Source organism: Ranitomeya variabilis, chromosome 1 (assembly GCF_051348905.1).
Source record: "Ranitomeya variabilis isolate aRanVar5 chromosome 1, aRanVar5.hap1, whole genome shotgun sequence".
In the NCBI taxonomy this organism is placed as follows: Eukaryota; Metazoa; Chordata; class Amphibia; order Anura; family Dendrobatidae; genus Ranitomeya; species Ranitomeya variabilis.
This window is the reverse complement of record NC_135232.1, coordinates 222,504,486-222,531,761: the sequence shown is the minus strand read 5'-3', so window position 1 is coordinate 222,531,761 and position 27,276 is coordinate 222,504,486. Positions and strand designations below refer to the sequence as shown.

The window sequence follows — 27,276 nt, the reverse complement described above, 5'->3', positions numbered from 1 at the left end:
CTCTGGAACCAGTTTCCTGGTAGACGGCTGCGCTGACTTTGATCTTGATAAAACACAGTGGACCTACACCAGCAGATGACATGGCTCCCCAAACCATCCCTGATTGTGGAAACTTCACACTAGACCTCAAGCAGCTTGGATTGTGTGCCTCTCCACTCTTCCTCCAGACTCTGGGACCTTGATTTCCAAATGAAATGCAAAATTTACTTTCATCTGAAAACAACACCATGGACCACTGAGCAAAAGTCCAGTTCTTTTTCTCCTTGACCAAGGTAAGATGCTTTTGGTGTTGTCTATTGGTCATGAGTGGCTTGACTCAAGGAATGCAACACTTGTAGTCCATGTCCTGGATACGTCTGTGTGTGGTGGCTCTTGAAGCAATTACTCCAGCAGCAGTCCACTCATTGTGAATCTCCCCCAAATTTTTGAATGGCCTTTTCTTAACAATCATTTCAATCCTGCGGTTGTCCCAGTTGCTTTTGCACCTTTTTCTACCACACTTTTTCCTTCCACTCAACTTTCCATCAATATGCTTGGACACAGCACTCTGTGGACAGCCAGCTTCTTTAGCAATGACCTTTCATGGCTTACTCTCTTTGTGGAGTGTGTCAATGACTGCCTTCTGGAAATCTGTCAAGTCAGCAATCTTCCCGATTATTGTGGAGCATACTGAAACAGACTAAGGGACCTTTTTCAACACTTAGGAAGCCTTTGCAGGTGTTTTTTTGTTAATTATTCTAATTTACTGAGATAATGACGTTTGGGTTTTCATTGGCTGTAAGCCATAATCATCAACATTAACAGAAATAAACACTTGAAATAGATCACTCTGTTTGTAATGACTCTACATAATATGAGTTTCACTTTTCGTATTGAAGAACTTAAATAAATTAACGTTTTGATGATATTCTAATTTTGCAAGAAGTGCCTGTATATATGCCCTCCATCCTGGTATATGTCCTCCATTCTGTTGCTATTCTTTAATATACAGTAAACTCTATTTTCACCAGGGACATACATAGAAGTCATGGGGCCCCATAGCAGAAGTATAATGCACTCCCCATAGTCCTCTATATAGTATAATACGCAGCACATAGTCCTCCATATAGTATAATGCATAGCCCATAGTCCTCCCTATAGTATAATGCACTTCCATATACTTTCACAGCCCATAGTCCTCTGTTGTGAAATTGGATTTTGGGCTCCCCCGGTGGCCACTGGTGGAATTGAACTGGTGTGCATCATCCCCTCTGTTCACCTGTTTCCATCAGGATGTGGGAGTCGCTATTTAACCTTGCTCCTCTGTCACTTCCATGCCGGTCAACATTGTAATCAGAAGCCTTTCTGTGCATGTTCCTGCTGCTAGACAACTCCCAGCTAAGTTGGACTTTAGTCCTCGTTTGTTTTTGCATTTTGTTCCAGTTCACAGCTGTAGTTTCGTTTCTGTGTCTGGAAAGCTCTTGTGAACTGAAATTGCCACTCTGATGTTATGAGTTAATACTAGAGTCTTAAAGTAATTTCAGGATGGTATTTTGATAGGGTTTTCAGCTGACCATGAAAGTGCCCTTTCTGTCTTCCTGCTATCTAGTAAGCGGACCTCAATTTTGCTAAACCTATTTTCATACTACGTTTGTCATTTCATCTAAAATCACCGCCAATATATGTGGGGGCCTCTGTCTGCCTATCGGGGAAATTTCTCTAGAGGTGAGCCAGGACTATATTTTCCTCTGCCAGGATTAGTTAGTCCTCCGGCCGGCGCTGGGCGTCTAGGGATAAAAAACGTAGGCAACGCTACCCGGCTACTGTTAGTTGTGCGACAGGTTTAGTTCATGGTCAGTTTAGTTTCCATCCTTCCAAGAGCTAGTACTTATGTTTGCTGGGCTATGTTCTCTTGCCATTGAGAACCATAACAGTTTGACCGGCCTAAAAGGGTTAAATTAATTGACAGAGAAAGGAGAGAAAAGAGAAGTCTGCTGAAGATTTTTTTTTTTCTTTTTCCCTTCCCTTCAGTTTTGAGTGTGCTTGTAATTGAATATCTTGCAAGTCTGCCTATATTGCAGCCTTTCTCTCTCTCTCTCTCCTTCTAATCCTGGAATGGCTCTGTGTTCACCTGTTTAAAATGGATATTCAGAGTTTAGCTGCAGGTTTGAATAATCTCACCACGAAAGTTCAAAATTTACAAGATTTTGTTGTTCATGTTCCTATATCTGAACCTAGAATTCCTTTGCCTGAATTTTTCTCGGGGAATAGATCTTGCTTTCAAAATTTCAAAAATAATTGCAAGTTGTTTTTGTCCCTGAAATCTCGCTCTGCTGGAGATCCTGCTCAGCAGGTCAGGATTGTGATTTCCTTGCTCCGGGGCGACCCTCAGGATTGGGCTTTTGCATTGGCTCCAGGGGATCCTGCGTTACTCAATGTGGATGCGTTTTTTCTGGCCTTGGGGTTGCTTTATGAGGAACCTCAGTTAGAGCTTCAGGCGGAAAAGGCCTTGATGTCCCTATCTCAGGGGCAAGACGAAGCTGAAATATACTGCCAGAAATTCCGTAAATGGGCTGTGCTTACTCAGTGGAATGAGTGCGCCCTGGCGGCGAATTTCAGAGAGGGTCTCTCTGATGCCATTAAGGATGTTATGGTGGGGTTCCCTGTGCCTGCGGGTCTGAATGAGTCCATGACAATGGCTATCCAGATCGATAGGCGTCTGCGGGAGCGCAAACCTGTGCACCATTTGGCGGTGTCTACTGAGAAGACGCCAGAGAATATGCAATGTGATAGAATTCTGTCCAGAAGTGAACGGCAGAATTTAAGACGAAAAAATGGGTTGTGCTTCTATTGCGGTGATTCAACTCATGTTATATCAGCATGCTCTAAGCGTACTAAGAAGCTTGATAAGTCTGTTTCAATTGGCACTTTACAGTCTAAGTTTATTCTATCTGTGACCCTGATTTGTTCTTTATCATCTATTACCGCGGATGCCTATGTCGACTCTGGCGCCGCTTTGAGTCTTATGGATTGGTCCTTTGCCAAACGCTGTGGGTATGATTTGGAGCCTCTTGAAACTCCTATACCCCTGAAGGGGATTGACTCCACCCCATTGGCTAGTAATAAACCACAATACTGGACACAAGTAACTATGCGGATTAATCCGGATCATCAGGAGATTATTCGCTTTCTTGTGCTGTATAACCTACATGATGTGTTGGTGCTTGGATTGCCATGGCTGCAATCTCATAACCCAGTCCTTGACTGGAAAGCTATGTCTGTGTTAAGCTGGGGATGTAAGGGGACGCATGGGGACGTACCTGTGGTTTCCATTTCATCATCTATTCCCTCTGAGATTCCTGAATTCTTGACTGAATATCGTGACGTTTTTGAAGAACCTAAGCTTGGTTCATTACCTCCGCACCGGGAGTGCGATTGTGCCATAGATTTGATTCCGGGTAGTAAATACCCTAAGGGTCGTTTATTTAATCTGTCTCTGCCTGAACATGCTGCTATGCGAGAATATATAAAGGAGTCCTTGGAAAAGGGACATATTCGTCCTTCGTCATCTCCCTTAGGAGCCGGTTTTTTCTTTGTGGCTAAGAAAGATGGCTCTTTAAGACCGTGTATTGATTATCGGCTTTTGAATAAAATCACGGTTAAATATCAATATCCGTTGCCACTGCTGACTGATTTGTTTGCTCGCATAAAGGGGGCCAAGTGGTTCTCTAAGATAGATCTCCGTGGGGCGTATAATTTAGTGCGAATTAAGCAGGGGGATGAGTGGAAGACCGCATTTAATACGCCCGAGGGCCACTTTGAGTATTTGGTGATGCCTTTTGGTCTTTCAAATGCCCCTTCAGTCTTTCAGTCCTTTATGCATGACATTTTCCGTGATTATTTGGATAAATTTATGATTGTGTATCTGGATGATATTTTGATTTTTTCGGATGACTGGGACTCTCATGTCCAGCAGGTCAGGAGGGTTTTTCAGGTTTTGCGGTCTAATTCCTTGTGTGTGAAGGGTTCTAAGTGCGTTTTTGGGGTACAAAGATTTCCTTTTTGGGATATATTTTTTCCCCCTCTTCCATCGAGATGGATCCTGTCAAGGTTCAGGCTATTTGTGATTGGACGCAACCCTCTTCTCTTAAGAGTCTTCAGAAATTTTTGGGCTTTGCTAACTTTTATCGTCGATTTATTGCTGGTTTTTCTGATGTTGTTAAACCATTGACTGATTTGACTAAGAAGGGTGCTGATGTTGCTGATTGGTCCCCTGCTGCTGTGGAGGCCTTTCGGGAGCTTAAGCGCCGCTTTTCTTCCGCCCCTGTGTTGCATCAGCCTGATGTTGCTCTTCCTTTTCAGGTTGAGGTCGACGCTTCTGAAATCGGAGCTGGGGCAGTTTTGTCGCAGAGAAGTTCCGATTGTTCCGTGATGAGACCTTGTGCCTTTTTCTCGCGTAAATTTTCGCCCGCCGAGCGGAATTATGATGTTGGGAATCGGGAGCTTTTGGCCATGAAGTGGGCTTTTGAGGAGTGGCGTCATTGGCTTGAGGGGGCTAGACATCAGGTGGTGGTATTGACTGACCACAAAAATCTAATTTATCTTGAGTCCGCCAGACGCCTGAATCCTAGACAGGCGCGCTGGTCGTTGTTTTTCTCTCGGTTTAATTTTGTGGTGTCCTACCTGCCGGGTTCTAAGAATGTTAAGGCGGATGCCCTTTCTAGGAGTTTTGAGCCTGACTCTCCTGGTAACTCTGAACCTACAGGTATCCTTAAGGATGGAGTGATATTGTCTGCCGTTTCTCCAGACCTGCGGCGGGCCTTGCAGGAGTTTCAGGCGGATAGACCTGATCGTTGCCCACCTGGTAGACTGTTTGTTCCTGATGATTGGACTAGTAAAGTCATTTCTGAGGTTCATTCTTCTGCGTTGACAGGTCATCCTGGAATCTTTGGTACCAGGGATTTGGTGGCAAGGTCCTTCTGGTGGCCTTCCCTGTCTCGAGATGTGCGAGGCTTTGTGCAGTCTTGTGACGTTTGTGCTCGGGCCAAGCCTTGTTGTTCTCGGGCTAGTGGATTGTTGTTGTCCTTGCCTATCCCGAAGAGGCCCTGGACGCACATCTCTATGGATTTTATTTCGGATCTTCCTGTTTCTCAGAAGATGTCTGTCATCTGGGTGGTGTGTGACCGTTTCTCTAAGATGGTCCATTTGGTTCCCCTGCCTAAGTTGCCTTCTTCTTCCGAGTTGGTTCCTCTGTTTTTTCAAAATGTGGTCCGTTTGCATGGTATTCCGGAGAATATCGTTTCTGACAGAGGAACCCAATTCGTGTCTAGATTTTGGCGAGCATTCTGTGCTAGGATGGGCATAGATTTGTCTTTCTCGTCTGCTTTCCATCCTCAGACTAATGGCCAGACCGAGCGGACGAATCAGACCTTGGAGACATATTTGAGGTGTTTTGTGTCTGCAGATCAGGATGATTGGGTTGCTTTTTTGCCTTTAGCGGAGTTTGCCCTCAATAATCGGGCCAGCTCTGCCACCTTGGTGTCTCCTTTTTTCTGTAATTCGGGGTTTCATCCTCGATTTTCTTCTGGTCAGGTGGAATCTTCGGATTGTCCTGGAGTGGATGCTGTGGTGGAGAGGTTGCATCAGATTTGGGGGCAGGTAGTGGACGGTTTGGAGTTGTCCCAGGAGAAGACTCAGCTTTTTGCCAACCGCCGGCGTCGGGTTGGTCCTCGGCTTTGTGTTGGGGACTTGGTGTGGTTGTCTTCTCATTTTGTCCCTATGAGGGTTTCTTCTCCTAAGTTTAAGCCTCGGTTCATCAGCCCGTACAAGATATTGGAGATTCTTAACCCTGTGTCCTTCCGTTTGGACCTCCCTGCATCTTTTTCTATTCATAATGTTTTTCATCGGTCATTGTTGCGCAGGTATGAGGTACCGGTTGTGCCTTCCGTTGAGCCTCCTGCTCCGGTGTTGGTTGAGGGCGAGTTGGAGTACGTTGTGGAAAAAATCTTGGACTCCCGTGTTTCCAGACGGAAACTCCAGTATCTGGTCAAATGGAGGGGATACGGTCAGGAGGATAATTCTTGGGTGACTGCCTCTGATGTTCATGCCTCCGATCTGGTCCGTGCCTTTCATAGGGCTCATCCTGATCGCCCTGGTGGTTCTGGTGAGGGTTCGGTGCCCCCTCCTTGAGGGGGGGGGTACTGTTGTGAAATTGGATTTTGGGCTCCCCCGGTGGCCACTGGTGGAATTGAACTGGTGTGCATCATCCCCTCTGTTCACCTGTTTCCATCAGGATGTGGGAGTCGCTATTTAACCTTGCTCCTCTGTCACTTCCATGCCGGTCAACATTGTAATCAGAAGCCTTTCTGTGCATGTTCCTGCTGCTAGACAACTCCCAGCTAAGTTGGACTTTAGTCCTCGTTTGTTTTTGCATTTTGTTCCAGTTCACAGCTGTAGTTTCGTTTCTGTGTCTGGAAAGCTCTTGTGATCTGAAATTGCCACTCTGATGTTATGAGTTAATACTAGAGTCTTAAAGTAATTTCAGGATGGTATTTTGATAGGGTTTTCAGCTGACCATGAAAGTGCCCTTTCTGTCTTCCTGCTATCTAGTAAGCGGACCTCAATTTTGCTAAACCTATTTTCATACTACGTTTGTCATTTCATCTAAAATCACCGCCAATATATGTGGGGGCCTCTGTCTGCCTATCGGGGAAATTTCTCTAGAGGTGAGCCAGGACTATATTTTCCTCTGCCAGGATTAGTTAGTCCTCCGGCCGGCGCTGGGCGTCTAGGGATAAAAAACGTAGGCAACGCTACCCGGCTACCCGGCTACTGTTAGTTGTGCGACAGGTTTAGTTCATGGTCAGTTTAGTTTCCATCCTTCCAAGAGCTAGTACTTATGTTTGCTGGGCTATGTTCTCTTGCCATTGAGAACCATAACAGTCCTCCATATAGTATAATGTATAGCCCTTAGTCCTCCATGTAGTATAATTCACAGTCCATAGTCTTCCATATAGTATAATGCACCTCCATATGAGTATAATACACTGCCCATATCTTTCATATAATATAATGTACAGCCTTTGTCCTCCATATAGTATAGTACATAGCCCATATCCTTCATATAGTATAATGCACAGCCCATAGTCCTCCATTCAGTATTATACACTCCGGTTTCCTCCCACATTCTAAAGAGATACTGATAGGGAAAATTAGATTGTGAGCCCCAATGGGGACAGTACAGATAATGTCTGTAAAGCTCTCTGGAATTAACGGCAGTATATGAACAAGTAAAATATCCTTCATATAATATAAAATATCCTTCATATAATATCCTTATAATATAATGTACAGCCCATACGTCTCCTTATAGTATAATGCACCTCCACATATAATGAAGCCCATAGTCCTCCATATTAGTATAATACACAGTCCATATCCTTCATATAATATAATGCATAGCCCATAGTTCTCCATTTAGTATAATGCACAGCACATAGTCCTCCATATAGTATAATGCACAGCCCATAGTCCTCCATATAGTATAATGCACCTCCATATATAATGCACAGACCATAGTCCTCCATATTAGTATACTGCACAGCCCATAGTCCTCCACACAATATAATACACAAGCCATATCCTTCATATAAAATAATGCACAGCCCATATTCCTCTGTATAGTATAATGCACATCCCATATACTTCATATAATATAATGCACAGTCCATAGACCTTGTGATGGATCGTACAGGGGAAGGGGTGTGTCAACTTCAGTCACCTCTGGGGAGGGGAGAGAAAGACCCAGCAGGGATCGGCTCTCTGGGGCCACCACTTACCCCAGGTCAGTCAGGGAACTGCACCGAGGGCAAATAGTCGCCGGAGAGGCTTCCCTTATAGGTATGAGTTATTGAGGAGCTCCCAATGAGGGGGGAAATATATCACCAGTCCAGGCTGGGGATATATAAGTAAACCTCCCGCCCGTCACTGTCAGAGTTCCTCACTAACACAGTATGGTATGCTGCCACCAGTTCCTGATTAGATATAAGCCCCGTCCGACAACAGGCTTATATCGGGTCAGAAACCAATCCTGGGGTAGCGTATAATAACCAACCGAGCATGCGGACGTGGGGATTCGTGAATCGAGATAAAAGAGCAGCCCAAGATTAATTTTATATTTAATCACAGACAGGCGCACTAGAAGATACAGATATATATATACAAGAACAATATACAAGTATACAGTCAGGAGTGTAGTACAAGGGTAGGATACAGATAGATTACAATTACTGTGCTATGTAGCATGTGGCCACAGGGAGGCGCTGATGAATCACAGGTCCAAATCTTCGTTACGTAATTCTCTAGCCTCCTGCCAATAGAAAAACTGAGTCCAAAACGAGGAGCTGGCTATTATCCCCTATGCCTTTTGCCCCCCTCCCCCCGGAGAGAGTTTCAAAGGCCTATTTAGCTAATTAAAAAAAGATTGGTCTGCCTTGTCCAAGGAAGTGCCTTCGCTGGATAATGAGTTCCCATAGTTCCACGTGTATTTGACTTCCTTTTTGGCCTGGGGGAATGCCAAAGGTGGGGAGCTGAGTTTGGAGCAAGTATTTTGGGCCAAACTGTTTCTGATAGGGAATTCCATCAGATATCAAAATGATATCAATTAGATATTATTTTCCCATATCTCCCAGTCCTCCATACAGTATAATGTACAGCCCTATAAGTCATATAATATAATGTACACCCGTAGTCATTCAGTTAGTACTATGGCCACCGGATACTCACTGATAAAAAAAAAATACTCACCTTCCCTCGGATCCCTACCACGCACCATCCTCTTCTGAAGCCGACAGCTGACTTCAGCGTGCAAGTGACGGGAGAGCATGACGTCACTTCCATGCACCCACTGCCATGTGCACGCCGACATTTGTAACCTAGGTCGTTACGCCCTTCCTTGGCTACACCCTGTCCTGCCCTAGCTTTGCCCATTTTGCCCGTTTTGATGCTTGAAACTGGAGTGAAAATGGCAAAAGTTGAAATGTATATAATGCACAGCCCAGCCCATAATCCTCCATATAATTCACAGTCCATAGTCCTCCATATGGTATAATGCACCTCCATATTAGTATAATACACAGCCCATATCTTTCATATAATATAAAGTACAGCCCATAACCCTCTGTATAGTATAATGCACAGCCCATATCCTTCGTATGATATAGTGCACAGCCCATAGTAATCCATATAGTGTAATGTACCTCCATATTAGTATAATACACATCCCATATACTTCATATAATATAATGCACAGTACATAGTCCTCCATACAGTATAATATACAGCCCATATCCTTCATATAATATAATGTACATCCGTAGTCATCCAGTCATTACTATGGCCACCGTATACTCACTGATTTAAAAGAAAAAAATACGCACCTTCCCTCCGCTCCCTCCCGCGCACCATTGTGCAAGCGATGGGAGAGCATGACATCACTTCCATGCGCCCCCTATCATGTGCACGCTGATGTTTGTGCAGCGCCCCAGAGTCCTGGTCGTTGCAGTACTGTGGCTCCGCCACTAAGGGGAGCCATGGTGCGTTCGATGGCACTGAAGGAGTTCCTCCAATCAGGTATCACAGACACCAATAGGTTTCACAGCTGGGCCTCCGGGGGGAGCTAAGGGTGCTATTCATTAGGCCACTCCCCACCATAGTGGGTAAACTGGGGGTCAGGCAGGAAGTTAGAGAGAACGCTGACTGGATTGAACGAAGCAACACCTAGTGAGAGAGGGTGTTGTGGAGGAAGAGACAGTAGGGTCTCTGCCAGGGGTGGGATCCTGGCAGAGGCTTGGCATTGGAAAGAACGTAACGGGACCGTGCCTGCTCAGCATAGCGGCGGTGCCCAAGAAAGGACTAGAAGCGAGATAGATTGTGCTGAGTGAGAAACGAGATCAAGCAGACGGAGAATACCAGCAGGGGTTTTGTTGAAAGAGGCAGCACCTTGCTGAGGCGCATTACCGGTGGCCGGAACGCCGAGGGAGTGGAATAATATACAGCTTTAAGCCATACTCCAAACAGTGGCAGGACAGTCAGTCTCAGGCGGGCTGTCTACCACATATCACCTATGAAGTCTTGGGGGGCAATTGCGGGAGAGGGGCGTCACTAGGGTCCCGGAAGAACTCCAGGCCTACCTGACAAACGGGTGCCGTTCCAACCTGAATAACAGGGAGGGATGGAATAAGAGAGGAACATCTAATCGAGTTGTGAGGGAACTTAAGAAACAGACACAACAGTTGTGGGGTACTTTCCGTGAGCACAGCAGGGAAGGACTACAACACACAGCGCTAAGAAGGAAGGCACTGATTTCCACCTGTGAAGAGAACTCTGGAGGTGCCATTGGACCGGCCGGACTTGCGCAGCCTGGTGAACCGTATTCTGGACTGAGGACTCAGAGATCTCCAGTAAAGAGGTAAAGAGACTGCAACCTGGTGTCCTCGTTATTTACCACGACCTGCACCCCACAACTGCACCGCTACACCACCGTTATCACCACCTATTTCACCGGACGTCCCCCACTGACGGACAGGGCCACGGACCGGGTCTAGCCACCGTGACAACCCCAGGACTGAGATCCCAGAGGCCCGGCTCCGGGTACCCCTCGGCCCTGCGGCGGTGTGGGGGCGCGCCGCAGACTTGGCGTCACGAACAGGATCTACTTAAGCCTGAAGAATCAGGTCATGTGTGCCTAGAGACTGTGATTTGTTGTGCATGAACTGTGGCTTTATTGAGAGACTGTGTGCTACCATTGACCAATAGAAGTTCCCGCCAAAAGCCGCCGCCATTGCTACTTTGGAGAAGAAGGAGGGCGTGCTATGGGAGGAGACTACCAGAATGGCGCGAGAAATGGATACCGCCCTCTGCGCTTCGGGCTACAAGGAGATGACCTGCCCCAAAGCAGAAGACAACCTCCTGATTTGCAACAGCGGGAAGCGGGTGATGGAGAAGCCCGACCTCGGAGAAATGGCGGAGCCAGGTGCATGCACTGCCACCGACTATCAGGCAGCGATGATGAGCAGCGAGTGCCTGAGCAAGGAAGGAGCGATCCCGGCCTGCCCTCCTTCACCAGAGACGGACCAGGAGCCTGCGGACCTGACAGCGGAGCTACGTCCACCAATCCCGACCTCGGAGTTAGAGGAGGAGGAACCACAGCGAGCGGGGCCGCATCCGGGGATCCCATTGGAGGAGCCGCGGTTCGGGCTGCGGCCGACTCCAGCGTCCTTGTTAGCGGACCGGATCGACATCGGTGGAACCACATCAGGCGTAGGTACGGAAGACGCCCCTGCTCCCCCTCACGAGTCCGCTTCCACGACCCACCTCCATCTCAGTAAAGGGCGACCCTTCTCGGCAGGGTTAATGGTGTTATCCCCTGGTGACCTGGGGAGGATGGTGCCACCGCTGTCGACTAGAGTGGGAGAGCCCGTGGATGTGAGTCTAGATGGAGTAGTTCTTCGGTGGGACAGCCCCTGGGTTGGGACAGATGGATCCCAGGAGAACGGGTTCACTCTTGCGGTGCTTACGTGGGAACAATATAGACAGTGCTTGATTCTACAGTGGAAAGGCCGGAAAGAGGCCGAGCCGATGGGTCCATCGAAAATACAACAATCCCCTCCGGCATGGGATGACAGAGACGTGATAAGGCGGGGCACTGTGTTGGCCTACCATGCAAGAAGGGGGTGGGGCCTCATACACGAGCCGGGATTGGATACTGACGTTTTTGTTGCGCACTGTAACGTGAGGGCTCCCTGCTGTGGCCGAAGTGGAGAACCATTGCAGAAGGGGGATCAGGTGACCTACAGCCGCCACCAGAACCCGCTCGGGTGGTATGCACGGAATGTTCGGCGGTGTATGTTTGGAGCCGCGACCCTTACCACCTCGGACCTGGTCCCAGGAGCACCCGACCTTGTCACCATCGCGACAGTGCGTCTGGTAGCGGCCACCGAGTTGGCCAGTCGAGTTCATTTGCACGTTCGAACCGCGGACACTGACACCACGGTGGTCGGGGGGCAAGAGCCCAAGCCACCTGAGAAAGAGTAAACCTCGGAAACCTGAAAATGTAAATAGTTACTGTTTGTTCTTTTGTTCCTGTTGCTGCTAAACCCGTCCAGGGTAAACTTTAAAAAGGTGACCCCTTTGTTGACCCGGGGTCACTATTGTCGTTTTCTTGAAGTTTTGCACAAAGTTACACGAACTGCAGTAATCATGGACTGTGCATGATTTAAACTTTCCTGTAAATAGTTTGCACCTTCTTAAAGGTGCTTCCTACTGGTTTTAGTTAAAGACATTTTGCGAAGATACCATTCCGGAGCCTTTGCATGGACTGGTAGGCTGAGAAGAAGAGCTACCTCAGAAAGACTTGATCTCCTCTTAAAGGGGAGGTGAGAATAGAACCTGAAAGTGATACTGTTTTGGAACAGTAATGCCATGATGATGCTTTGCAAGAAATGTAACCGTTTTACATGAAAAGTTATATGTGTTTAATATGTTTGAAATGTGAAGCTTGAATAATGTTCTTCAAAAGGAAAGATGCAGAAAGCCTGTTGAGGTAGACTAGAGTTCTGCATGGATAGAAACGTAAGAAAGTAATAATGAAGGTGAGGATAGAAGGTAAACCCTGCGTCCCCATAGAAAGTTAGTTCGTTACTAAGGACAGAAAGTAGACCCGTAGGGGTTAGTGAGTGAGTCCTTATAGGAGCCAGGCAGAGTGGGCTCCATGTTCTCAAACTGAAAGGAATGTTATGTCTATACTATGTATAGTAGAGAAAGGCAGTAGGCCCTGGCTGAACGGGGCGGTCCTGTAAAAGAAAGGAGAGGCAGTAGGTCTGGTGCCATAGGGACAGGCGGTCCTGCAGGTTCAAAAGTAGGAGAATGAAGAGTTACCTTGCCCTGTAATGTGATTATAGGAAGGCCTTTGATAAACTAAGAGTGTATGTTTCTTAAAGGCAATGTTAATTTATTGTTCCAGCATTTGCACTTAGTAGAATACCCGGTTGGGTAATGAGAGTTAATTGTAGCCTGTTGCTATGATATTTGATTATGTTTTGTAACGTTAAAGTGTCCTCACCTCCCATAAAGGGAAGCCTGTTCAAGTATGCTTATTGTTTTGCACTCAACAAATTTGTATGTCTTTTTGCTAACCTGTATTGTTGTTTTCTTCCCAGTCCCGGAGTACTGTGTTTAACCAGGGGGGAGTGCAGCGCCCCAGAGTCCTGGTCGTTGCAGTACTGTGGCTCCGCCACTAAGGGGAGCCATGGTGCGTTCGATGGCACTGAAGGAGTTCCTCCAATCAGGTATCACAGACACCAATAGGTTTCACAGCTGGGCCTCCGGGGGGAGCTAAGGGTGCTATTCATTAGGCCACTCCCCACCATAGTGGGTAAACTGGGGGTCAGGCAGGAAGTTAGAGAGAACGCTGACTGGATTGAACGAAGCAACACCTAGTGAGAGAGGGTGTTGTGGAGGAAGAGACAGTAGGGTCTCTGCCAGGGGTGGGATCCTGGCAGAGGCTTGGCATTGGAAAGAACGTAACGGGACCGTGCCTGCTCAGCATAGCGGCGGTGCCCAAGAAAGGACTAGAAGCGAGATAGATTGTGCTGAGTGAGAAACGAGATCAAGCAGACGGAGAATACCAGCAGGGGTTTTGTTGAAAGAGGCAGCACCTTGCTGAGGCGCATTACCGGTGGCCGGAACGCCGAGGGAGTGGAATAATATACAGCTTTAAGCCATACTCCAAACAGTGGCAGGACAGTCAGTCTCAGGCGGGCTGTCTACCACATATCACCTATGAAGTCTTGGGGGGCAATTGCGGGAGAGGGGCGTCACTAGGGTCCCGGAAGAACTCCAGGCCTACCTGACAAACGGGTGCCGTTCCAACCTGAATAACAGGGAGGGATGGAATAAGAGAGGAACATCTAATCGAGTTGTGAGGGAACTTAAGAAACAGACACAACAGTTGTGGGGTACTTTCCGTGAGCACAGCAGGGAAGGACTACAACACACAGCGCTAAGAAGGAAGGCACTGATTTCCACCTGTGAAGAGAACTCTGGAGGTGCCATTGGACCGGCCGGACTTGCGCAGCCTGGTGAACCGTATTCTGGACTGAGGACTCAGAGATCTCCAGTAAAGAGGTAAAGAGACTGCAACCTGGTGTCCTCGTTATTTACCGCGACCTGCACCCCACAACTGCACCGCTACACCACCGTTATCACCACCTATTTCACCGGACGTCCCCCACTGACGGACAGGGCCACGGACCGGGTCTAGCCACCGTGACAACCCCAGGACTGAGATCCCAGAGGCCCGGCTCCGGGTACCCCTCGGCCCTGCGGCGGTGTGGGGGCGCGCCGCATTTGCGTCCGAGGTTGTTACGCCCTTCCTTGGCTACACCCTGTCCTGCTCTAGCTTTGCCCATTTTGATGCTTGAAACTGGAGTGAAAATGGCAAAAGTTGAAATGTTCCTGCATGACTCTATGTTGCGCAAAACTTCTGAGACTAATCAAACTTTTTTCCCCCAGTTTTCTTGCATAAACACTTTTCTGTATTGGCCCCTTAACCTCAAACAGTTGTTGACCTGCACTTATAACTTTTAATCAGTACTGTATGCCAATCAAAAGCTCAAATTGTTGCCTCCATCCTTTTTTCGAGTCCTGGTCAGCAGAACTCTTAGGATATGTCCATACTTGATGCAGAGCTTACACAGCGGAAAATCTATAGCAAATCCACAGTGGCACCAAATTATGTGGAAATGCTGTGCTGCAGATTTACAGCAGACTTCACCCATTGCATTGCAAAAGGTGAAACTTGCAGTAAACAGCCACAGTCTAAATTCACATGATGTGGATATTAAATCCACAACTCTAGTCAATTGACATGATTTTTTTAGCAGCAGTGGATGACATTTTGTAAAACGAATGGTGCTTTTATTGTAATATGCAGAGTATCTCACCTGTGCGAACATACCCATATGTGTCCATAACGTACCCATAATTACAGTACAGACAACATATTTCAAGGCCAACTGCAGGGATAACACTTGATTCTGATTTCAGCTGCTGATGCCTTTTATAAAATACCCCAGAAACATTGAACCACCATGGAAAGACTGGGACCGAAAAGCACAGAAGTCTGGCCAGAGGCACACAGTTTACAGCGTGAATGGAGATCAATATACAGGAGAATGGCTAAACAACCAAAAGCACGGTGAGTCAAGAAATGTGTACGCCTCTTACCCTTTAAAATGCTGTTAGAAAACTAAAATAAAGGAAAAGTAAAGTAGTAGTTAGCAAGAACTACTTCTCATATTGCAAACATCTTCACAATAGAGTCAACACCCAGCATTTTCTACAGTGCTCTTCTTACCGGCCATTTTCATAATATTTGTTTGGTAGCCCAGAATATTTTCCTGCTGAGCAAACAAATGTTTATTGCAAAACTTTTCACTTGTACACATTAATATCTTCTTTTTAATTGTGACATTTTAGGCAAAGGTACTTTTGTATGGAAAAGCAGCAACTCTCTTTATGAAGGAGAATGGAAATGGGGAAAAAGAAGTGGCTTTGGGACATACAGTGTGCAAGACCCCAACACTGGAGAATATGTAAAGGTGTATTCTGGATGCTGGAAGAATGACAAAAAACATGTATGTTCCTTTTTTGGGTAAAAAAAGAAATAAGATGGAAACAATAAATTTAAAGGGGTTGTCGAGTTAAAAATAAAGGACAGGTAATAACTCGCTGGGACTTGCACTGATTGGCAGATTGGGGAATTTTAATCCTTGACAGATAATTTATATCTTCATTATAAAACGGCGTGGCAGACCTGACATCCGACCGTCGCTCCTTTCATTCGCTGTGGGGCTGCTAGGAAAAGACGAGCACATAACTCGGCAGCCCCATAGGGAGTGAATGGCGCACAGGTCAGGCATGTACACTTGTGCCCCATTCTGGGTATAACATTTCCCTGTTCTGCTTATCGGTGCGGGCCCCAGCGGCTGGACCTCCAAAGATCAACAGATTATCACCAGTCCTATTGATAGGTGATAACTTTTTGTGTAACCGGACAACACATTTAAGGCTTAATTCACGGGGACACCAAAGCTTCCTCCTTTTTGACAAATCTAGAATAGATCTATCGTCAACAGGCCACAATAGAAGCTGAGCTGAATGGATCACTTTGGCTTTTATTGAATTTTACAGAGGTTTCCATTATTTTACTAGTTAGAATAGTTATAAATACCACCTATGCCCACCTATTAGCAAATGCACATGTAGCGTATTTGGTGCAGATTGTTTTAATTTGCAATGTTATCAGTGAAAGATTTTTTTTTTTTATGTTAGATTGCATTAGATTTTTAATGGCTCATGTACAAATTGGAGAAATATTCAAATGCAGAAATTGTCATGCAGTCTGGACTTTGAATTCCGCAGCATGTAACTTTTTTTAGGGTGGAAATTATTGCTGCAGCAACATCAATGACAAAATGTGTATGTCTCACATGTGGATATTTCCACACATTCACTGTGCTGTAGGCCTCCTTCACGCAGCAGTGTTTTCATTATGTGTCTATTGCCTTCTTTCTCTCCGTGCTGTGTTGTATATAACTATGTGATTCTTCAGAACCTGCTTTAGTCTTTGCCTGATGAGACCTGAGTAGTCTCGAAAGCTTGCAATTTGTTACCATCTTTTCAGTTAGCCATTAAAAGGTATCAACCACTGAGGACTCTCACGTCTAAAATAATTTTCATTACGTGTGGCATCCGTTTTTTTCACGGATACCACATGTACCAATAATAACCTATGGTGCTATGCACATGTCAGTGTTTTACATTTATCATGTATCCATGCAAAACACATGGTGATATGTCTGTTTTTTTTCCAGCAGCACGGATGACAAGGGCCAATAAAAGTTTGTGGGTCCGTGAAAAATATCTACAGCATATGGATGGCATCTGTGTGCTGTCCGCGTTTAAAATTGCAAATTATAGGAGAAGCTTCGTAATTTATTTATTTCTTTACACTGATGACACACTGATGGTAAAAACAGACACATGGAAGACACTGATGACGCACTGACAAACTGATGACACACTGATGGAAAGTGCTGATGACACCAGTATCATTTTTTCACTTATATGCTTTATACGGACGGGTGAAGTAGGCCTAAGCAACAAAATCGGCAGCAAAGTTGCCACTGACAAATCCACCCTCATTGCAGTTACCCCAAGGCAACATAAATCTGATGGTACAGAACATAACTAATCAGTCGTATGCAGAAGTAACCCTTCTACATCTACATCTCATGCTATAGGAATTTAGCAGCGTATGCTACTTTTATTTTTTCAGGGTTACGGGACTTATTTCTTCACAAATAAAGAGTTTTATGAAGGCGACTGGAAAGCTGGACAAAGAAGTGGCTGGGGTAGAATGTATTTTGCTAATGGAGATATTTATGAAGGAGAATGGAGTGAAGATAAATACGGTGGCCAAGGGATGTTACGGTTAGGTACATCTTATTTTTATTCTACAACACATGATCTTCTAATTTTTAAAGTACGTTTGCATTAAAAAAAGAATTTGTCTCCAGGTTTATGTTGGCCCATCTGAGAGCAGGAGCAGAAACTCTGATTCTAAGTCTGGGACACTCACTGGGCTTCTTGCTGTGGTTTCGATAATCCAGTGTATTTTCTACTGTAGCTCTGCTAGTCCTCTCACTGATGACCTCTTGCTATGTAGCCTGGAGCACCGATTATCCCTACCCCACACTATTGATTGTCATTTTTTTGGCTATGCAAAGTATAGGCAGTAAGCTTTCAATCAATAGTTTCAGCAGGAGTTATACAAAACTCATCATTGAAAGGTACAGCAGGGCAGCAGCAGATAAAACAGTAATTTCATCAAAACTACGATAAAAAAAGCCCAGTTAGGGACCCACCTCTGTCCTCATTTCATGCTGCTCCCAGGAAGAGAAGCATCAACCTCATGACAGATTCCCTGTAAATTTCAGAATTTAATTAGACAAATCAACTTATAAGGTGTGAGCAGATGGTTAGGATCTTCAAACTATTAATTCTCTCCAAAATAATATTTTTCCATTGTGAGGCAGCTGGCATAAATAATATTTCAATATATTTGCACATTCTGTAATTTAATATGAAATTTGTCCCTTAATGACAACAAATGCCTTATTACTCACCTAAGATATAAGTGAGTAGCATCTCCCGACGGGTGAAAATGCAGCAGCTGTACACTACAGCCGACAACCTGCTGTATCAGCCACAATCGATGTTGCCACCAACCATGGCCACCTAATCCCATAGATAAGGATGCCAATAGTGACCTTGGTATCTAGATGGTTAACAGAGCATGAGGCTCCCTCTTTAATCCCATCAGCACCTTGAAGTCACATTTGTGCGGTCCTGATAGTTGCCATAGCAATCCAAGGTAAAGTAATGCCCATTGGGTCTGCCGGCTATAAGTGGCCTGTTCAGAATTTAGCATCATGTAAGTGGTAAAAATATAATTTATTGTTCCTGTCATTCCATTTTCCGTCAATTCTTGAAAAGCACCTGAAGGGTTGACAAACTACCTGACAGTAGTTTTGAATATGTTGAGGGGTGTTGTTTTTTTTTAAATGGTATCACTTTGGGGGGTTTTCCAATATATACATTCCCCTAAGTAACTTCAAAACTCAATAGCTCCCTAAAAAAATATATATTTTTACATTTTCTTTAAAAAATAAATGAAAAATTGCTGTTAAATTTTTAAACCTTCTAACATCCCAACAAAATAAAAGGACATCAAATGATGTTGATATAAGGAAGACCTATGGTAAATGTTATTTATTCACTATTTTATGTCGTATAACTATCTGGAATAAAAGTAATAGAAACATTCAATGTTTGAAAATTGCAAATTTTTTATTGTAAATTTTCTGATATTTTCATAAATAGACGCAAACCATATCAACCTAAGTTTTCCACGGTCATACATTATAATGTGTCCCCCCAAAAAAATCTGAAAATCAATTAGATATGTTTAAACATTTCAGAGTTATTGCCTCAGAAAGGGACACACGGCAGATTTTAAAAATTGGGCTTTGTCACCAAGGGGTTAAAATATTTGGCTAATAAAATGTTGTATGTTTTCTACATACATCATGGGGGAAAGGCTAAATCTCAGTGGTCCAGTTTGAAATGGTATTTTCTTTTCATTTTGTTTGGTAGGCAGTGGCACGCTAGGCATGTCTATTAGCTGTACGTCTGCTGAAGGATACAGAGATCTCTTTTAGAAGTGACTTGCAAAAGTTGCCGTCTAGTGCCATACCTTTCGTGGCTGTTTGGTAGACCCAATGCCAATGCACTGTGGTTGGAGATCTGTGCTCTATATTCTTTTCCTAACATTCTGTGTATATTACAGCAAATGAAAATCGCTATGAGGGTTCCTGGAAAGAAGGAAGGAAACATGGCCCTGGAAAGTTCTATTACCTTGACAAAGGCCAATTGTATGAAGGGATATGGGTGGAAGATATTCCAAAGTGTGGGACTATGGTGGATCTTGGGCGTGCAGAAGCATCAAATCCAACAAAATATCCAATTCCAGAGGTAAAATGTGTTTATATCTGCTTTTCAACTGATCTGTATTCTCCAGCTTAAAGGGAACCTGTCACCCCCAAAATGGAAGTTGAGCTAAGCCCACTGGCAGAGGTTAGATTACACTCACCCAGGGGCGGTCCTATCCGATGGGCGTCGCGGTCCGGGGCCTCCTATCTTCATAGGATGACGTCCTCTTCTTGTCTTCACGCTGCGGCTCCTGTTAAGGGCAGAGCAAAGTACTGCAGCGCGCAGGCGCTGGGCTTCTCTGACCTTTCCCGGTGCCTGTGCACTGCAGTACTTTGCTCTGCCCTCAACAGGGCAGACAAAGTACGCCTGCGCCGGAGCCGCAGCGTGAAGACAAGAAGAGGACATCATCGTAAGAAGATGGGAGGCCCCGCACCGTGACACCCATCGGATCGGACCGCCCGCCCAGGTGAGTATAATCTAACCTCTTTTTCTTATCTTTCAGGATACATCGGGGGCTTATCTACAGCATTACAGAATGCTGTAGATAAGCCCCTGATAGCAGTGGGCTTAGCTCAACTTCCATTTTGGGGGTGACAGGTTCCCTTTAAAAATGTTGCCATTGCTACAAAGGAATTGAGATGAACAAACAGTCAACTGATAGGTATCCCTCCTTGTAGGTGACTTTTCTTCCCTAAAAACAAATGGAACAGGCATGTTAAATCCAGATGACTGATCTTTCTCTCCCCCGACATCTGCCACCAGAAGAATGTCAAGAAGGCCCCATACACATTAGATCATTGGCACGCTTGGCTAACGTTAATCTAATAAGTGTGGTCAACTTAAGTAATTAATGTAGCCTTAAAAAAATGTCTGCTTATGGGATAAAATTAATAAGCAAGCCCAATATTACCCTGTGAATCTCCCACTGCTGGTTTATTGTCCTCTGAGGAGTGGTGACCGCTCTAGTCATTGGCTGGAAGATTATTTTGCTGGAAAAAGTCAGCAAATTACAGTACTATACCTGAGAACTGAGTTTTTCTAATCCTATACTTACATAACAAAAACAATATGGCAGATTTTAGGCTATCCTTTGGTTTTTAAGTTCTGCTGCATTCCTATTCTCCTATGGAACTTTACCAGATTTTACTATTTACTGTATATTACCATGTACTGTTAGGCTGACTTAGAACACATAAACCACTAGTTTCCAAATAAAAAAGAAAATGCCCATTACATTTGTAATGCTTTAGTGAATACCATGGAACATGATGTTATTACTTCTTGATCGATCTTCTGAATCTGCTAGCTTAGCCCTTGCTTGGTCCATATCATCATCAAGGTTGTTGCGTGCGTCTGCTGTGGAATTATGTGCTTTTGTTTTGTCTCCTATTTTTCTCCAGGACCAAAGGTCTATGAAGTTTTGAACCCTAGTGGCAATATCTTTTTGTTCGCCAGTCTTAATGACCGTGACCACAGGAGTAAGATGCACCTAATTCAATAAGAGGCAAACACGACTTGATGAATTAGGCGCACCTAAGAATTGGCGAGCACCTCCAGTCAGGGTGTGCAGTACATTTCTAGCAAAAGTTATGCCACTAACCTGGAGTAAATTGTAATAAATTAGTTGGGCGGACTTCACCATGCATTATACTGTCCCACCCACATTGGCAAAACCTAAGTCTCCTCACGCACTGTTACATAGTTACATAGTTACATAGTTATTAAGGTTGAAGGAAGACTGTAAGTCCATCTAGTTCAACCCATAGCCTAACCTAACATGCCCTAACATGTTGATCCAGGGGAAGGCAAAAAAACCCATGTGGTAAGAGTAAGCTCCACCATGGGGAAAAAAATTCCTTCCCGACCCCACATACGGCAATCAGACTAGTTCCCTGGATCAACGCCTTATCAAGGAATCTAGTATACATACCCTGTAACATTATACTTTTCCAGAAAGGTATCCAGGCCCCTCTTAAATTTAAGTAATGAATCACTCATTACAACATCATACGGCAGAGAGTTCCATAGTCTCACTGCTCTTACAGTAAAGAACCCGCGTCTGTTATTATGCTTAAACCTTTTTTCCTCCAGACGTAGAGGATGCCCCCTCGTCCCTGTCTCAGGTCTATGATTAAAAAGATCATCAGAAAGGTCTTTGTACTGTCCCCTCATATATTTATACATTAACATAAGATCACCCCTTAGCCTTCGTTTTTCCAAACTAAATAGCCCCAAGTGTAATAACCTATCTTGGTATTGCAGACCCCCCAGTCCTCTAATAACCTTGGTCACTCTTCTCTGCACCCGCTCTCGTTCAGCTATGTCTTTCTTATACACCGGAGACCAGAACTGTGTACAGTATTCTAAGTGTCGTCGAACTAGTGACTTGTATAGAGGTAAAATTATGTTAGGGCTAGCGGAACGCACCGAGTAAATATAGATGTTATTATTGGTGCGTTCGCAGCCTGGGGTCCACCGTGCAGGAGGAACCTGCTGCTAGCAAATGACGGCACTATATGGCGGTTTAAGCGAACTCTGTTACTTCACAGAGTCGCACGGAAACAAGACGCTGTGCCCTGTTAACCCCACAGGAGTTCACAGCTAACTGCCGAGCTGAAGGCAGTCTGTGGTCATGCAAACATACAATCTCCTCACCGGAGGAGCCGGTATTCTAGGGGCTTATTTCAGCCGGGGCCCTAAATCCACGCACACAATCTCCTCGCCGGAGGTGCCGGCATTCTAGGGGCTTATTTCAGCCGAGTCCCTGAACACACATAAATGTGACCACACTGGCGCATGCACATAACAGATTTGATACTAGCGCATGGCCGTGCGAACCCTTTATAGTTGCAGCAGGTACATGACCTTCCAAGAAGGACCAATGAGAGGCTGCTAGAGTCTGAGCACCTTCAAGACCTTCCTGGAGGACCAATGGGTTTTGCTGCAGTATCAAAGCATGTGACCCTCGACCTTCAATAAGAGATCTCACCATGGGCATGCTCAGAAGGAGAAAAGCAGGACTTAGTCCCAAAAGCATCTGCTCGCCGCTGCCCAGCACTGGTCTTAATGGCACAACCTGGAAGAACAGCAGTAACCAGGTGCAGAGTATCTGCCTGAGTCAGACGCTGGGACCGACATCTCCGCTGAGCAGGCTCCACTGCGGCTGGAGAAGGATGGGAGACCGCAGTGGAGATGGCTAGAGATTCCCCCTGTGCAGAGGCAGGAACTCGACACCTAACACGCACAGGGGTCATGTGTAGCCTTTACTGTGTCTGAAAAGGTCCATGTCAATCATTTAAACTTGACCAATGACAGATTTTTCCATCTAATTTTAAATCTAAAATAGCTCAGGCACACAATATACTACTAGTTGAGTACACTTGGGTGTGTAGCATTACTGTCTGATTATTTTAGGGTTATTTATTCTCCTACTACAAAGCTTAGGTGCTGAAATTAATATGCCACCCAATGCTAATTCCCCCTAGTCATTGCCAATTCAATAAAGTTAGGTTCATCTGATGGACAAAGACTAGAAAACCTGTATATTACTTTGTTTTAAAGCATCTTGTCTTACGCCCAATAAGCACCGTGAAGTGCTGGCCACAAGGTGGCTCCCTTCTGTCTAGTTGTTGTCCTCTTCCTATCCTCCGGTATAATCTGTCACTAGCAGCAGACATACCCAGACATTACATGAAGTGCAGCCAAATCTTTGTCTTTCTGCTTGTGCCTTCCTTAAGGCCCCGTCTCACATAGCGAGATCGCTAGCGAGATCGCTGCTGAGTCACAAGTTTTGTGACGCAACAGCGACCTCAGTAGCGATCTCGCTATGTGTGACACGTACCAGCGATCAGGCCCCTGCTGTGAGATCGCTGGTCGTGTCGGAATGGCCTGGACCTTTTTTTGGTCGTTGAGGTCCCGCTGACATCGCTGAATCGGTGTGTGTGACACCGATCCAGCGATGTCTTCACTGGTAACCAGGGTAAACATCGGGTTACTAAGCGCAGGGCCGCGCTTAGTAACCCGATGTTTACCCTGGTTACCAGCGTAAATGTAAAAAAAAAAAAAACAGTACATGCTCACCATCTGATGTCCGTCAGGTCCCTTGCCGTCTGCTTCCTGCTCTGACTGAGCCGCCGTAAAGTGAGAGCACAGCAGTGACGTCACCGCTGCGCTCTGCTCTCACTGTACGGCGGCTCAGTCAGAGCAGGAAGCAGACGGCAAGGGACACCGAAAGGTGAGTATGTACTGTTTGTTTTTTTTGGTAACCAGGGTAAACATCGGGTTACTAAGCGCGGCCCTGCGCTTAGTAACCCGATGTTTACCCTGGTTACCCGGGTGCTGCAGGGGGACTTCGGCATCGTTGAAGACAGTTTCAACGATGCCGAAGTCGTTCCCCTGATCGTTGGTCGCTGGAGAGAGCTGTCTGTGTGACAGCTCCCCAGCGACCACACAACGACTTACCAACGATCACGGCCAGGTCGTATCGCTGGTCGTGATCGTTGGTAAATCGCTATGTGAGACGGGGCCTTTACAGTCATACTGCAAACAGACATAACAGAGAGACAGGATGTCTTCTTAGAAAAGGCAAGTCAATGCTCAATGGAAACTGCAATGCATGCTGGTAAGTGAGGTGAAGGAAGTTCCAGCTGCCATAGTGCTCACAGGATGCTGATAAGGAGGAACTACCCACTCAAAACGAATGAACGGCAAGCTACAGAGCATGAGAATCAGAACAGTTCCTAGACACATTATACTGGTATGTGCACCAAAAACTAACTTGTGAAAAATGCAGCAACAACATATTTTCACACTGATTTTTGGTCAATGGCAAGAACGCTTTAAATGTGCTAGGCTGCAAAACTTTCTGGTCTAAGAGTCACATTAAAACTTAAATGAGACATTTATAGCATATATGAATTAGTAAATAATAATTAATGGGGTAGGGGTCCTCCACTGGTGGCATGCTATCCCAGGGCTGCCATTAGGAATTTCAGGGCCCCATACTGGCAACATTTTTGGGCCCCTTTGAGACTCCACCGAGGCTCCACCCCAGCTACACATCTGCCCCTCAAACTTTCGACGGTCCCACCACCCACACTTGGAAAAACTCATCTGCACCACGTCCTCACCAATCACTCATTAACAGTTTCCATCGAACATCAGATCACATATATAGCCAACAGCTTTTGTTTTAGCCATAAGATTTTTTTAACAGCTACCACATCAAGGTAGACTCTTTTGGCAGCACTCTACTCTACTCTAATCTATTAAACATTTCTTAAAATGTCCAGTACTCTTTTTAGGTACCGTATATTTTTCTTTATTTTTCTTTAAGAGAATTAGTCACATACACATGTCACATTAGTCACATGTCAGAATATTACCACATACAAGGGACAAATACCACCACACCATGACCAGACCATATATTACCATCACACAGTGACCGAATAATACCACATACAAAGGACAAATGCCTCTGTACCATGTCCAGACCACATATTACCACCATATGATACCACATACAAGTAACAAACACAGCCACACCATGACCAGACCACATATTACCAACACATAGACTGCTATAATACTGATCATTAATAAAAATAAAAAAAACAAGACAATACTAAGTGCCATAATACACAGGAGCTCTGTATATAGTGTTAGTGTACAGGTAATACAGTGATCACCAGTGACATTATACTCAGGAGCTCTTTATATAGTATACAGTGTCAGTGTACAGGTAACACACTGACTTACCAGTGACGTCTCTAGTTGAAGGCCTTCCTCTTTCTTTTTTTCTTCATCCAGAGCAGACTGCCATCACTTCTTCCAGCCAGGACTTGTCTCTGCATAAAATAACACATAGTTACCTAGAGCCCCGCTTCCAGAGCATATTCCACACTTTTTCCCTTTCACTACACAGCTGAATACATACATGCACCCACCAATAATACAGAATGTTATTCCAAATATACATTATAATCCACCACTGTGCCCCCTGTTGTGAAATTGGATTTTGGGCTCCCCCGGTGGCCACTGGTGGAATTGAACTTGTGTGCATCATCCCCTCTGTTCACCTGTTCCCATCAGGATGTGGGAGTCGCTATTTAACCTTGCTCCTCTGTCACTTCCATGCCGGTCAACATTGTAATCAGAAGCCTTTCTGTGCATGTTCCTGCTACCAGACAACTTCCAGCTAAGTCGGACTTTTGTCCTTGTTTGTTTTTTGCATTTTGTTCCAGTTCACAGCTGCAGTTTCGTTTCTGTGTCTGGAAAGCTCTTGTGATCTGAAATTGCCACTCTGATGTTATGAGTTAATACTAGAGTCTTAAAGTAATTTCAGGATGGTGTATTGATAGGGTTTTCAGCTGACCATGAAAGTACCCTTTCTGTCTTCCTGCTATCTAGTAAGCGGACCTCGATTTTGCTAAACCTATTTTCATACTACGTTTGTCATTTTCATCTTAAATCACCGCCAATATATGTGGGGGCCTCTGTCTGCCTTTCGGGGAAATTTCTCTAGAGGTGAGCCAGGACTATATTTTCCTCTGCCAGGATTAGTTAGTCCTCCGGCCGGCGCTGGGCGTCTAGGGATAAAACGCAGGCTACGCTACCCGGCTACTGTTAGTTGTGCGGCAGGTTTAGTTCATGGTCAGTTTAAGTTTCCATCCTTCCAAGAGCTAGTTCCTATGTATGCTGGGCTATGTTCTCTTGCCATTGAGAACCCTAACAGTTTGACCGGCCCACAAAGGGTTAAATTAATTGGCAGAGAAAGGAGAGAAAAAAGAAGTCTGCTGAAAATTTTTTTTTTTTTTTTCCTTCAGTTCTGAGTGTGCTTTCAATTGAATCACTTGCAAGTCTGCCTATATTGCAGCCTTCCTCTCTCTCTCTCCTTCTAATCCTGGAATGGCTCTGTGTTCACCTGTTTAAAATGGATATTCAGAGTTTAGCTGCAGGTTTGAATAATCTCACCACGAAAGTTCAAAATTTACAAGATTTTGTTGTTCATGTTCCTATATCTGAACCTAGAATTCCTTTGCCTGAATTTTTCTCGGGGAATAGATCTTGCTTTCAAAATTTCAAAAATAATTGCAAGTTGTTTTTGTCCCTGAAATCTCGCTCTGCTGGAGATCCTGCTCAGCAGGGCCGGCGTTAGGGGCAGGCAGACTAGGCAGCTGCCTGGGGCCCCCACTGCCCTAGGGGCCCCCAGCCAGGGGCAGACATACTGTTGATGGCACTGCTCCAGGGCCCAGAGGTGGAGGGGGCCCCTGCAGGCAGGCCCGGTATCATGCAGGATCGGGCCCCTCTCACTCCCTCCTGTAATCATGTTACATCGGGTGCCGGGGAAGAGAGCGGGGCGCGAAGTGCAGGAGATCAAAAAGGGGGCGTGTCATGCAGGGAGAGACGCTGGCCAATGAACGCTTTCCTTACCTCACAGTGACCAGACTGAGGAGAGCGTTCACTGGCTGCCGTCTGTCCCCCTGCATGGAGCATCCCAATGGTGAGTACTCGCCTACAGTCAGGGGCCCCGGCTGCACAGCAAATAGAGACAGCAGTGGAGGAAGAGCAGGACTTACAGGGGGTCTTCTGCTCCCTCCACTGTTCTGTTCAGAGCAGGCTGCAGCGTCTCCTCACAGAGAAGAGATGGGGGAGGAGCTCACTGCACGGCAGCAGCAGGGG

The 27,276-nt window shown here is 45.4% G+C and overlaps 1 protein-coding gene across 4 annotated transcripts in view; it reads left to right on the top strand.

The window, feature by feature from the left end:
• The window catches only part of MORN3 (MORN repeat containing 3), a 76,107-nt gene that overhangs the window by 9,051 nt on the left and 39,780 nt on the right, over positions 1 to 27,276 (top strand). For 2 of the 4 annotated variants that reach the window (XM_077293011.1, XM_077293019.1), the window contains exons 2-5: positions 15,085 to 15,235; positions 15,517 to 15,674; positions 17,378 to 17,537; positions 19,451 to 19,635. In XM_077293011.1, the coding sequence (XP_077149126.1) occupies positions 15,091 to 15,235; positions 15,517 to 15,674; positions 17,378 to 17,537; positions 19,451 to 19,635 (648 nt within the window). In that variant the 5' untranslated portion in view covers positions 15,085 to 15,090. Of the gene's footprint in view, positions 1 to 58; positions 273 to 15,084; positions 15,236 to 15,516; positions 15,675 to 17,377; positions 17,538 to 19,450; positions 19,636 to 20,993; positions 21,135 to 27,276 lie in introns of those variants that run through there. The other 2 variants (XM_077293014.1, XM_077293027.1) reach the window with 2 other exon arrangements.